Below are 13,255 nucleotides of genomic sequence, written 5' to 3'. Positions count from 1 at the left end.
CCGACTTTCCGACCCTAAGACCACTGACATCATGATTTGACCGAGCTCCCCGTTGTTTTGAACGCGGCAATAGATCCCTACGGCCTATTAACATGCTCACTTTCTTGCACTTATTTGAGGCCGTATGTCATACTGTGTGAACCAGCAGAGGGCGTAGTTCCCTTTCTCTAAATGGTTTATCCACCGCATGACGCTCTCGAACAGCTGCTGATTCCAAGATGACGGATCCTACAGCATCGCCGGAGGATCACTGGAACAAAGTAAGCTTGCTAGTTTAGACAAATGAGACGTGAGGACAAATACGCGGTGTATGACACTGCCATATATTCGTAGCAAGAATACAATGTTTGTAATTTGTTACACTTGGCGTGTGTTAGCTAGCTAACAGGTAGCTAGCTAGGTACTAGCGCTTTTGTTTATGACTCTTTTCAAGCTTCTTCCCCTTTCGCTACGGTTGTTTTGGTCAACTGCTGGCTAGTTGGCCAGCTTGTAGCTTAGTCCTAGTGGACCAGACGGGTGAATTTGTCTGGGTGAACAGTGTTTAATTCTGCAAATGGTACACCCATTATATATCCACAGTTAAGTTAATAAATAAACTTTAGAAAACGCTGTTGGTGTGTACAGTTTACGTACACGTCACGATGTACATGTACGCAACGCATGTTTGCCGAGGTTGTGTACATGTTTTTGCCAAGAATATTTGCCATATTTCAGCCTTGTCTGCACTGACCGCATAGGGACGGAGGGGCTACTAGTAACTAGCTGCCACATACTTTAAAGTATTACTTAAGTAGTTTTGGGAGGGTATCTGTACTTGACTTCAGAAAAGTGTTAGATTGACGCACGTATCAGGAGAACATCCCTGTTTATCCCTACTGTCTCCGATCTGGCGGACTCACTAAACACACATGCCTCATTCGTAAAGATGTTTGCGTTTGGCCCTGACTATCAGTAAAGACAATGGTGCGGTCTAGTTTTCTTAATATGAGGAATTTGAAATTATTTATAATTTTACTTTTGATACTTAAGTATATTCAAAACCGTATACTTTTAGACATTCTGCTTACATGAATCAAATCAGTGGTGTATTCATTCCGCTGATTATGTTTCTTAAACAGAAGCAAACGAAACTGGGAGGAACCTACCTGTATTTGACCAATAGAAACTCGTTTTAGTTGCAGAACATAACTGTTTGGACAAATGATTACACCCCAGGACTACTTTCAGTGGATTTTGTTTATGCATATTGCTGTGTTTGTCGATTAAAGTGAAAGTCGATTGAATTCGTTTTGGAACCGGTGCCCTGTGCGAAGTCTAGAATCGTACTCTACTTTTCAGCTAGTCGGAACTAGGAAACTCGAAAATGTCTGAATTGCTAACTTGTTGAACGCGGCACGTTTATAACTAAAAGGGTTAGAAAGTCTGACATTATCGAGTTTCCTAATTCAGACTAGCACGTGAATGCGGCAGAAGTCGGCTGAAAAGTATAGAAGGATTCGGTTTCCACATGCAAAAGTGATTGCTTTTGATTTAAAAAAAAACATTTTATTTGCCTTCCCAATGAAAACTAGTTTGAAAAGTCGAACATATTTGAAAATAATTTATAGGAAAGAGATGTATGTTTCTGGACGATGCATCATGCTGCCTTGTTGACATGACCAAGCAGCACAGAGAAAGAACTGTTCCATTTGAGAAGGGAGCTCCTTCCTTCACTGCTTTTACCCGTTCATGTCACCGGTTCCCCGCGGCTCAGCATAATCGAATCTGCCCATTGAGTGAGACGGGAAAGAGCCTGTTCTCACCTCCTTATCCACTGTCTTATTCTCTCCTGTCAACACCTGCCATGACTGAACAGAACGACGGGTCTTTCAGTGACAACGGATTTGATCCCAGTGAGTAGTATCCTTTGTCCTAATTGTTTTACCAAAACGTACATTTTATAGCTAGTAGGCTACCAGTCCAGTGGGTAACTGTTGATTAGTAATTGAATGATGTCTGAGCTTTTCATGTTCTCCATTAAGGTTTCTTTGCTGAGAATGGAAGGAAGGGTACTGTGGTCTCCAGGGCTAACAGCATTGGGTCCACAAGTGCCTCATCAGTACCAAATACAGGTACTGTGTTCTTTGTAATTTATGTTTCGACAACATGTGTTAGGGAATATTTTTAATCGGCGACGTGGTGTGTGTACTGTATGACTAAATGGTTTGTGTATGTGAGGCAAAGCTACATATTTTGTGTCCTAATTCAGAAACAACTATTAATGCAGTGCCCCTTTTATTCAGTGTCATACTCCCTACCCCACTCTCACTCACACTCTATTCTTTCTTGTTTTCTTTCTATTGCATTTCCAAGTGACCTAGTTTGGTTGGGCGTTGTCCAGTGCTTTATTCTAGCTTGATGTCGGCCTTGAGCCCTAGGGAGGTAGACTGAAACACCTGCTCTTCCTCTCCTCACTGTAGATGATGAAGACAGTGACTACAGGCATGAGACCACATACAAGGAGTCCTACAAAGACAGGCGGAGACAGGCACACACACAGGCTGAGCAGAAACGACGGGATGCTATCAAGGTTTGGCCTCCGATGGGGCGCGGAACAACAAGAGTGTAGATCATGGGGAGGAGGGTAGTTGTGAGAAGGTTGAAAAATATATAAAGGATTAGGAGGGTGAGACTCTGATCTCTTCCAATAAATTAAGAGGTTTCTTAGGTGGCCAAATGTAATACTTTTGTCAATTCAAAAATCTGTTTGTCGTGTATGTTTGACTCCACAGAAAGGTTATGATGATCTTCAGTCCATAGTGCCCACCTGCCAGCAGCAGTCTGAGTTTGCCGTGGGGACACAGAAGATCAGCAAGGCCACAGTGCTGCAGAAAAGTACAGTATTCTATATAGACCATTGTACTTTTTAGGACTGCAAATTGGCATTCCAGCCAGCCTTTTTATAATGTCAACATACTATAAATATTTATAAAGGATCCCACCCTAAGCTGCAATTTTCCTCCCTGATAGAAATGCTTTAAGTCCTGGTTGTTTCTGTGCCTCCTGCTGCAGCTATCGACTACATCCAGTTTCTGCACAAGGAGAAGAAGAAGCAGGAGGAGGACATGTCTATGCTGAGGAAGGAAGTGATGGCACTGAAGATCATGAAAACGTTAGTCGCCGGCCAAAAGAATCTGTTACTACAGTGCAATACAATAAAATGTCAAAGCAGAGAGGGAGAGCTGCGGGGTGAATATTAAAGATCTTAGCTGTGATAGATTAAATATGTATAAGTTAGGTTAAGAGAGCCTTCAAGGGTATGTTTCATTTACCTGATAACTCATGCATGTGTGTTCATGGTGGATCGCATAGGCTATTTTAGGTCAGCCCTGGCAGATGGGCCTTATCAGAGGGGGAAATGCCTCAGCCCACACTCTGCTCCAGCAGAGATAAGTCCAGGAGAGCAGTCAACGGGGTTGGTTTTACCCAAACAACAATTGGGACATGACCCTCAGAGCGTTTTACTGCGGAGGGAGGCCCCTCATACAGGAACATCTGAATGGCTTGAACTGCCGTCTAATCCATTTATTTTCCTGAAGAGACACAGAAGCCTCATTTTATACGTTTTGAATTGTGCAGTCATTTATGCTATTATTTGACGGCATCAGGGTTCTACGCTGACCTTTAAAAAAAAAAAAAAAAATGTAATGTATTTTTTACAAGGAGCACGTGTGCGCCTAAGTTGAGAAATATAAGTGCACACAGAAATGTAAGAGCATAATGAAAAATGAGGTTTTAAAGCTAGAATCCTACATTTTCTAGGTGCACTGGTGTGCCTAAATTAGAATTCCAGGCCGCACAGCAAAAATAAAATGGTAGCACATATTCAAGGCTCTACAGTGCGATCATAGTTGTGTCAATATGATGATATTAGCACTATTGTCAGTAGCTAGGTTTCCATCCATTTCATGCAAATAAACTGCACATTTTCCCACCAGAGATGTTTTTCCATCATATAAACTTGTTGCAGATAAAAGGCTGTGCGTGATGACGTAGTGCACATACAAATACCTTTGAGGTAAAATTCCAATTTAACTGAATGTAAACCCATTTAACTTGTATTTTCTATCACATTTTCAACTCTACTGATGGGTTTCTCCAAAAAAAATGTTGTATAGTGAGGTTCCACTCTGGTATTGGCAGTGCGCTCTAGCCAACAGCTCGCAGATACAGTGAGGGTTTAGCCTTCATGGCAGCTTTGTCAAATGGCAGCTTGATATTAACTGGAACGGAGCATCAAGCTCATCAACTTGCACTTTCACCACCCTGTGAAGTTCATTAATCTGTAGTCTAATAAACGGCATGCTTTCCCAATGCGTTTTAGTGGGACGACCACAAGTTTACTTCGATATGATGGTTATTATATTGATGTTTGCTCATTAAAAGCTTTTCCACTGACATAATCAATTTTAGACACAAAGATTCCACCTTGTCTGGCGTATTTGGTTTTGTCTGCGTTTTGGAAAGTTTACCAACATATTTTCTGTTTCAATCAAGCCTGTCGTGACTAAAAAAAACATTTTTTTATCCGACATGTACTTTACACACATTAAAAATGTGGATGGAAACCTGGTTAGAAATGGTCAGATGTAGTTGAACAGGTTACTTAAACAATAAGGCCTGAGGAGGTGTGGCACAGTGCCTGGATACAGCCTTTAGTGGTATAGTGTCTTTCGAAAGTATTTGTACCCTTTGGCTTATTCCACAGTTTGTTGTGTTAGAACCTGAATTCAAGATGGATTAAATTATACAGTACCAGTCAGGTTTGGACACAACTTATTCAAGGATAATAGTGGAGACATCAAAACTATGAGAAAGCAGTAACCAAAAAAGTGTTAAACAAATCTAAATATATTTTAGATTCCTCAAAGTAGCCATATGCTGAGCACTTGTTGGCTGCTTTTGCTTATCTCTGCAGTCCAACTCATCCCAAACCATCTCAATTGGGTTGAGGTTGGGTGATTGTGGAGGACATGTCATCTGATGCAGCACTCCATCACTCTCCTCCTTGGTCAAATAGCCCTTCCACAGCCTGGAGGTGTGTTGGGTCATTGTCCTGTTGAAAAACAAGTGATAGTCCCTCAACGCAAACCAGATGGGATGGTGTATCGCTGCAGAATGCTGTGGTAGCCATGCTGGTTAAGTGTGCCTTGAATTCTAAATAAATCAGTGTCACCAGCAAAGCACCATCACATTGGCTCCTCCATGGTGGGAACCACACATTGTGGAGGTCAACCGTTCACCTGCTCTGTGTCTCACAAACCAAAAATCTCAAATTTGGACTCATCAGACAAAGGACAGATTTCCACCGGTCTAATGTCCATTGCTCGTGTTTCTTGGCCCAAGCAAGTCTCTTCTTATTGGTGTCCTTTAGCAGTGGTTTCTCTGCAGCAATTTGATCATGAAGGCCTGATTCACGCAGGCTCCTCTGAACAGTTGTGTCTGTCACTTGAACTCGGAAGGATTTATTTGGGCTGCAATGTCTGAGGCTGGTAAGTCTCTAATGAACTTATTCTCTGCAGCAGTGGTAACTCTGCGTCTTCCTTTCCTGTGGCGGTCCTCATGAGAGAGAGTTTTATCATATAGCGCTTGATGGTTTTGGCGACTGCACCTGGAACTTTCTTAAAATTGTCCGTATTGACTGACCTTCATGTCTTAAAGTAATGATGGACTGTTGTTTCTCTTTGCTTATTTGAGCTGTTCTTGCCATAATATGAACTTGGTCTTTTACCCAATATGGCTATCTTCTGTATACCACCTTTATCTTGTCACAACACAACTGATTGGCTCAAATCTATTAACAAGGAAAATAAATCCACAAATTCACTTTTAGCAAGGCAACCTGTGTTTAATTGAAATGCATTCCAGGTGACTACCTCATGAAGTTGGTTGAGAGAATGCAAAGCTGTCAAGACAAAGGGTGGCTACTTTGAAGAATGTCAAATATAAAATATATTTTTATTTGTTTAAAACTTTTTTGGTTACTACATGATTCCATATGTCATTTCATAGTTTTGATGTCTTCACTATTATTCTACAATGTAGAAAAAAACCCAGGAAGGAGTAGGTGTGTCAACTTCTGACAAGTTGTGTGTGTGTGTGTGTGTGTATATAATTTTTTTCACCCATCTACACACAGTACCCTAAAATAGCAAAGTGAAAACATTTTTGTTGAAGGTTTAGCAAATTTATTGAAAATTAAATACAGACATGTCTAATTTACTTAAGTATTCACACCCCTGAGACAATATGTTAGAATCACCTTTGGCAGCTATTACAGCTGTGAGTCTTTCTGGGTAAGTCTCTAAAGAGCTTTGCACACCTGGATTGTACAATATTTGCACTGTCTAATTGGTTGTTAATCATTTTACTTCTGAACTTATTTTGGCTTGCCATAACAAAGGGGTTGAATAGTTAATGACTCAAGACATTTCAGCTTTTAATTTTTCATTTGTTTGTAAAAAAAATGTGTGTTTATTTATATATATATATATATATATATATCTCAATTTAATCTATTTTAAATTCAGGCTGTAACACAACAAAATTGAAGTCATGGCGAAGTATCATTACTTTCTGAAAGCACTGTATTGGCTGCATACCATAAACCACCAAGGTGCCTCATTGCTATTATAAACCGGTTAACAACATGAATATAGAAAGAAATATGTATTGCGTCAAATCCATGGTATATTGTCTGATATACACACGGCTGGAATTCTGTTTCAGCCAATTAGCATCCAGTACCAAAACTACCCGGTTTATAATACGTGTTTAACCTGTGTGTTGTAGGAACTATGAGCACATAGTGAAGGCCCACCAGAACAACCCTCAGCAGGGGGAGGAGCAGGTGTCGGACCATGTTAAGTTCAGTGTGTTTCAGAGCATCATGGACTCCCTGTTCCAGTCCTTCAGCAGGTCTGTGTCTGTGGCCAGCTTCCAGGAGCTGTCCGCCTGCGTCTTCAGCTGGATCGAGGAGCACTGCAAGCCTCAGGTAGGACACTCAATATACGGTACTGCTGGGGGATTCTCGCTGCTGGATGGCGCACCAAATCATGTAAGGTTTTATTTAAGGTAATGGTCTTTATGTGATAATCATGGCATTTTGGTGTATTTTCTGCTCAAGGATGGTATTTTGGACTTCCGTTTGACCCCAACAGGTCAAAACTATCACCACTGTAGGCTATAATTGACATGCCAGCCACCCTGTCTTGCTCTGAGGATGGATGACTGACTATGTTGAGTTGACAGCTGTGTAAGGTAATCCATGTTTGTCCTCTTTTCCTTCCCAGACATTGCGTGAGTTTGTGGTGGGAGTCCTCCGGCAGCTCAACAGCCAGCTGTATTAATGCAGCCAAGGCGTAAACTCAGGACAGGAATCTCCCCTCAGGGATGGAGCCGGGGCCTAGCCTGGGTTCTCAGGGTCTGGTAGAGACCTCACATATCAGTCTATCGTGTTCCCTCCTGGCCTGCAGTATTTAAATTGTTAACGCTTACTCAACTCACCACCAGTCTGCAGCAGGGTTGGGTGTTTCCTGTCTAGTCAGGTCAAATCCAGCCCAGCATTGTCTGTGGTTTTAGTCATCATGTTTTTTTGTGTCAGAACAGAGTTGTGTTAAACAAGGCAAATGGCCACTTGCTTGTAAACGTTCCCTAATGTTTACATTCACCACAAATCAGGGGTTGGAACCACATTTTATTTTTTAATTGTTCCATTCCAAACTTTTTTTTTTTGTTTGTTCCAGTGTTCAAATCAGCATAAAGCTCTGAACTGGTTCGAATCATATCCAGGACAGTTGTGAGTTAAAATATTCAATTCAAACAAGTTGTGATGGTATGAGAATTGTTAAATGTTCATCATTGATTGTGATGTTATGATTGCTGTTGTGTCCATGTTGTGACAGAATCAAGCATATTTGTAAGTCTGTTACTGCAGCTTTTTGCCTTTTCATCTTTATTGGCAAAAAAGATACGGTAGAATAGTGATTCATAAATAGTTCTGTATTAAAACAGAATCTCTGAACCAAAAAACTCTGGCCAGGATTCAATCAGATTAGCGGTGAACGCATAGCTGATCATTACGTTTGTTTAGGTGGTGTTGGAGGTGTAACTGCATTTAACTGACTTGCCTAGTTTAATAAAAGTTAATAACATTATTATTTACGGTGACAGTGTTAGAGCTGTCAAATCCACAAGAAGCTCCTGGCATTGCCATTGGATGCAGCACCAAGTCGCATTCGTAGAAATCCCTTGCAGAAATGTTACAAATTCTAACAGTGAACTGAGAAATCCCGATGTCATTTCTATATAGCCGCCACTTTCTTGTTCTGAACTTGTAAGGTGGCTGGGATATAAGGACGGGTGTGGTTTCATGACAACGACCACAAGAGCAGCCGCTTACCAATTTGACAGCTTCAACAGTTACACCACCTAAACAAAAAAAAAGCAATGTGTTTGTCGGCTGATGCAGGTTGCCAGAGATCTGATTGAATTCTGGCCTCAAACAGTCAATCATGTAAAAATGTAATGTGAAGAATTTGGTGATTGATTTTGACAATGTGCTCAGGAGAACCTGTACCAAATGTTTCAGGACCTTCTGGTAAACCTAACAGATGTGAATGTTTAATCTGTGTAATTACCAGACTTTAAAAAAGGGATTTTATACGACAAGTCTTTGTGCTGGTATAAATCAATCAGGTCTACTGTTACATATTTTTTGCTGATTTGGACAAGAATTTGATGAAAGTATTTCATATGAATGATTTTTAATTGCAAAATAAACTTTAAAGTATACACCTGCACAAGGTATTTTATTACAAAACATTACAAATAGTAATTAGTTACTCCTGAAATGAGTTTTGATGGCATAACACTCCCTCGGAATTGACATTCAAGTCAAAAGTAAACAAAGATCCTCCAACATTCTGTCAGGTACTTGGCATAGTCACTTTACAGTCCTCATCAGTCTCCACACCAACTTCTTCCTAAACAGAGAACACAAAGATGCTGACATCTCAGGTTGACAAATAGAGTTAACATTTGTCTGCCTCTCATGGTGATGAACAATAGAATTGATATGTAGAACTGTCACTGTAGAGCTGTATGTTTTGCAGAGCATCTTACCAGAAATTGCTTCTTGGTCTTGGGGTATCCCTCCAAAATGGAACCCATCATGTCAGATGCCTGAGGGAGGAGCAGAGACAGAATCTGACTATTTGTTGTGGTTTATCCTGCTCTGGCACGAATACTCTTATGGCTTTGATCCAGTAAGGGCTCTATTCAATCCAAATTGCGGAAGTACAGCGCGTAAGGCAATGTTCCTGCGTTTAGCGGAGACTGCATTCACGGTAAACGACGCATGTCTGCTTGATCGGGAATGATCTTTACATTTTATCACACAATCCGTAAATCTTCAGCAATATAGCTGGAATAGAGCCCTAAAATAAATAAATCACCAGTCTCTTCCTCTTCTTCCACTCTTTCACGTAGAGATGTCTCTCCTTGTAAACCTGAAGGAAAGACACATGAGCACAGTATATGGGGGGGGGGGGGGGGGGGGGTGTTTTGTATTTGAACCCAGGTCTGATTGTGACCCATACCATCTCCTTCTGCTCTGGTGTGACATGATTGGTCACCGACTTGATCTTCTCCAGGTGCTCCCTGTAACCAGAACACTCTGCTTTCAGCTCTTTGATTTCTGACATCATTTCCTCTGTGGTCAGGGAGCTGTTGAGCTCCTTCATCTCTGCAATCAGAGATAAAAGTATGTCAGATTGTCCAGTGTGTGGGTAGGGTGCTGATAGGGTCAAAGAGGGGAGCCCTACCTGCGTCCAGCTGTCTGCAGCCCTGAGAAAGAGCCTGCACCTGTGTGCTGAGGTCAGAGATGCGACTGTCGATGGCCTTCAGATCTGCCTCACTCACCTCTGCAAACTGGGCCTGTTGGCATCAAATATATTCTGGTAGTTACTTTTACCGGTTAGTTTTTTAATTGCTTTGGTGCAATTTTCACAACTCTTAGTTCAAAACAGATCATCAAAGAGGCAGTTAACACATTTTCAATTGACTATAACACAAACATGTCACTTTTTCATCAAACTTCACACTGCTTTACTACAATTGTAATGGCCAATACAGAACTGTAATAGCCATAATATTTACATTTACATAGACACTTATCCAAAGTGACAAATGTCCATACATTTTGGTATGTGTCCCCAGTGGGAATCGAATCCACAACTCTGCTGTTGTTAGTGCCACGCGCTTATGAACTGAGCCACGTACAGGACCACTACAATACATAAGTACAAAACTATGAAATACTTGATTATACTTAATACAATACAGGTGGAAGATGTATGCTTACCATCCACATGTGAGAACCACCCTCATTCAGGCCATGGATGAGGTATGCAATGATTTAAATCCAGACCTACAGTACCAGTCAAAAGTTTGGACACACCTTCTCATTCAAGGGTTTTTCTGGATTTGTACTATTTTCTACAATGTAGAATAATAGTGAATACATCAAAACTATGAAATAACACATATGGAATCAAATAGTAATCAAAGAAAAGTGTTAAACAAATCAAAATATATTTTATGAGATTCTTCAAAGTAGCCACCCTTTGCCCTTGACAGCTTTGCACACTTGGCATCATCAACCAGCTTCATGAGGTAGTCACCTGGAATGCATTTCAATTAACAGGTGTGCCTTTTAAATGTAATTTGTGGAATTTCTTTCCTTCTTAATGCGTTTGAGCCAGTTGTGTTGTGACAAGGTAGGGGTGGTATACAGAAGATAGCCCTATTTGGTAAAATACCAAGTCCATATAATAGCAAGGAAAGCTAAAATAAGCAAAGAGAAATGACAGTCCATCATTACTTTAAGACAGGAAGGTCAGTCAATATGGAACATTAAGAACTTTGAAAGTTTCTTCAAGTGCAGTCCCAAAACCCATAAAGCGCTACGATGAAACTGGATCTCATGAGGACCGCCACAGGAATGGAAGACCCAGTTACCACCACTGCTGCAGAGGATAAGTTCATTAGAGTAAACTGCACCTCAGATTGCAGCCCAAATAAATGCTTCACAGAGGCCAAATAACAGACACATCTCAACATCAACTGTTCAGAGGAGACTGCATGAATCAGGCCTTCATGGTTGAATTGCTGCAAAGAAACCACTACTAAAGGACACCAATAAGAAGACTTGCTTGGGCCAAGAAACACGAGAAATGGACATTAGACCAGTGGAAATCTGTCCTTTGGTCTGATGAGTCCAAATATGAGATCTTTGGTTCCAACTGCTGTGTCTTTGTGAGACGCAGAGTAGGTGAATGGATGATCTCCCCATGTGTGGTTCCCACCATGAAGCAGGTGTGGAGGTGCTTTGCTGGTGACACCGTCTGTAATTTATTTAGTATTCAAGGCACACTTAACCAGCATGGCTACCACAGCATTCTGCAGCGATATGTCATCCCATCTGGTTTGCGCTGAGTGGGGCTATGATTTGTTTTTCAACAGGACAATGACCCAACACACCTCCAGGCTGTGGAAGGGCTATTTGACCAAGAAAGAGTTTGATAGAGTGCTGCATCAGATGACCTGGCTTCCACAATCACCCGACCTCAACCCAATTAAGATGGTTTGGACTGCAGAGTGAAGAAAAAGCAGCCAAAAAGTGCTCAGCATATGTGGGAACTCCTTCAAGACTGTTGGAAAATCATTCCTCATGAAACTGGTTGAGAGAATGCCAAGTGTGCAAAGCTGTCATCAAGGCAAAGGGTAGCTACTTTGAAGAATCTCAAATATATGTTTGTTTAACACTTTTTTGGTTACTATATGATTCCATGTGTTGTTTCATAGTTTGTAGAAAATACTAAAAATAAAGAAAAACCCTTGAATAAGTAGGTGTGTTCAAACTTTTGACTGGTACTGTATGTGAGGCTTGGATAGAAAATTATCAATTTTTATGGGTAGTGCAAGTGTATTGCCTAATGTGAAAACAGTGTACTGTAATTCACAGTACTGCAGCATACTACATTCAAAGGGCAATTTTGAAACATCTTACATTTTCTGCCATTGGAGTACGTTAAAATAAGAAAATATAATTATGTTGTGTTTGTGATCGAACCAATGTACTCATTTCACAGTAAACTTATGTTGGATCAATGGTTGTGTGGTGAGAGGTCTCCAAACAAAATTAATGAAGGGTATTGAATGGAAGACTGGCTGCTTGCAAGTGTTAACAGTTGAGTTTTTTTTTTTTTTTACAAATTCCCCACATACTTGTGAAAATAGCACCAAAGAGAGAAAAAAACGAATCACCAAAACAGAAAAGGTTCAGATCAGCAGTGGCTACATATTTCCATCAACATATACAATACGCATTAACGTGCTGCTCTGATACTCAGCCTGGATCACCTGATCAGCAAAGTAGATCTTTTGCTTCCCATAGGTTTTCTCTTTGATCTTCCCTTCCAGTGCCAACTGCTCCATGGCTTTAACCACAGCCTACCAGGATAGGAATGAGTAATCAAATATACATTTGAATTTATACATGCTGAAAATCGTATCACTGGCTCAGAACAATTTAGCCTTGCTCACCGTCTTTCCCAGGCCGTGCTGCTTCTGTAAATTGTTAAAGACATCTTGGGCACTGTAAGGACGGTTCTTCTCGTTCAGGTAAGCAAATATGACTGTTAAACCTGACAATAAAAACACAAAACCTGTATAACTTCTAGCTGTTGTATGGATTTATCAGTGCAGGTCAGTATGCTAGGTTGCTGTACTGGTTCTAACTTGGCTAACGTTAGCTAAATCGGTTAGGAAAACGTCTGTCGTGTTTGGCAACATACCAGACGCAATCAATGTAGCAACCAGGTAAAATAAAAAAATATTAAAACTCATACCTCCGTTGTCTTTTTTGCTCATTTTCTTTATTCTGTGAGCTATACGCTATCGCTAACTATTTACCTATCTTGAGTTTCGCGCGCCGTGATGCATTGTGGGTGTCCAGGCTTTACCTACGTCATATCAAAACAAAAGCTTGTTTTCGTCACCCTCCGCCTCTGTGCAAGACAGCCCTGGGACAGCTTGAGTATGTATGGACTCTCGAGTAGTGCATGAAATAGGCGCCAACAACCAGCCAAATGTCGGTAAAGAGAGTCCCAAGTGAAAACTTTAAAAAAACATTTTTTTATCTACTAGCAACACT

The 13,255-nt window shown here is 40.8% G+C and overlaps 2 protein-coding genes across 2 annotated transcripts; one reads left to right on the top strand and one right to left on the bottom strand.

Annotated features, from left to right (window-relative positions):
• Positions 1–9: 9 nt before the first annotated feature.
• Positions 10–8,840, top strand: LOC110538216 (max-like protein X). Its single transcript, XM_021624882.3, has 8 exons — positions 10–260; positions 1,856–1,892; positions 2,022–2,111; positions 2,460–2,569; positions 2,772–2,874; positions 3,052–3,151; positions 6,832–7,033; positions 7,332–8,840. The coding sequence occupies exons 1-8, from the start codon at positions 219–221 to the stop codon at positions 7,386–7,388; spliced, it is 741 nt and encodes a 246-aa protein (XP_021480557.2). The 5' UTR covers positions 10–218; the 3' UTR covers positions 7,389–8,840.
• psmc3ip (PSMC3 interacting protein) lies at positions 8,788–13,198 on the bottom strand. The gene is made up of 8 exons (XM_021624883.3): positions 12,951–13,198; positions 12,646–12,746; positions 12,463–12,552; positions 9,864–9,975; positions 9,639–9,784; positions 9,495–9,548; positions 9,163–9,222; positions 8,788–9,023 (listed from the first exon to the last, which is right to left on the bottom strand). The coding sequence occupies exons 1-8, from the start codon at positions 12,970–12,972 to the stop codon at positions 8,967–8,969; spliced, it is 642 nt and encodes a 213-aa protein (XP_021480558.2). The 5' UTR covers positions 12,973–13,198; the 3' UTR covers positions 8,788–8,966.
• Between the last annotated feature and the right edge of the window lie 57 nt (positions 13,199–13,255).

Source organism: Oncorhynchus mykiss, chromosome 12 (assembly GCF_057628025.1).
Source record: "Oncorhynchus mykiss isolate SJ-2025 chromosome 12, ASM5762802v1, whole genome shotgun sequence".
In the NCBI taxonomy this organism is placed as follows: Eukaryota; Metazoa; Chordata; class Actinopteri; order Salmoniformes; family Salmonidae; genus Oncorhynchus; species Oncorhynchus mykiss.
Note: the sequence above shows the minus strand (reverse complement) of the source record. Positions and strands in the feature narration are given on the sequence as shown.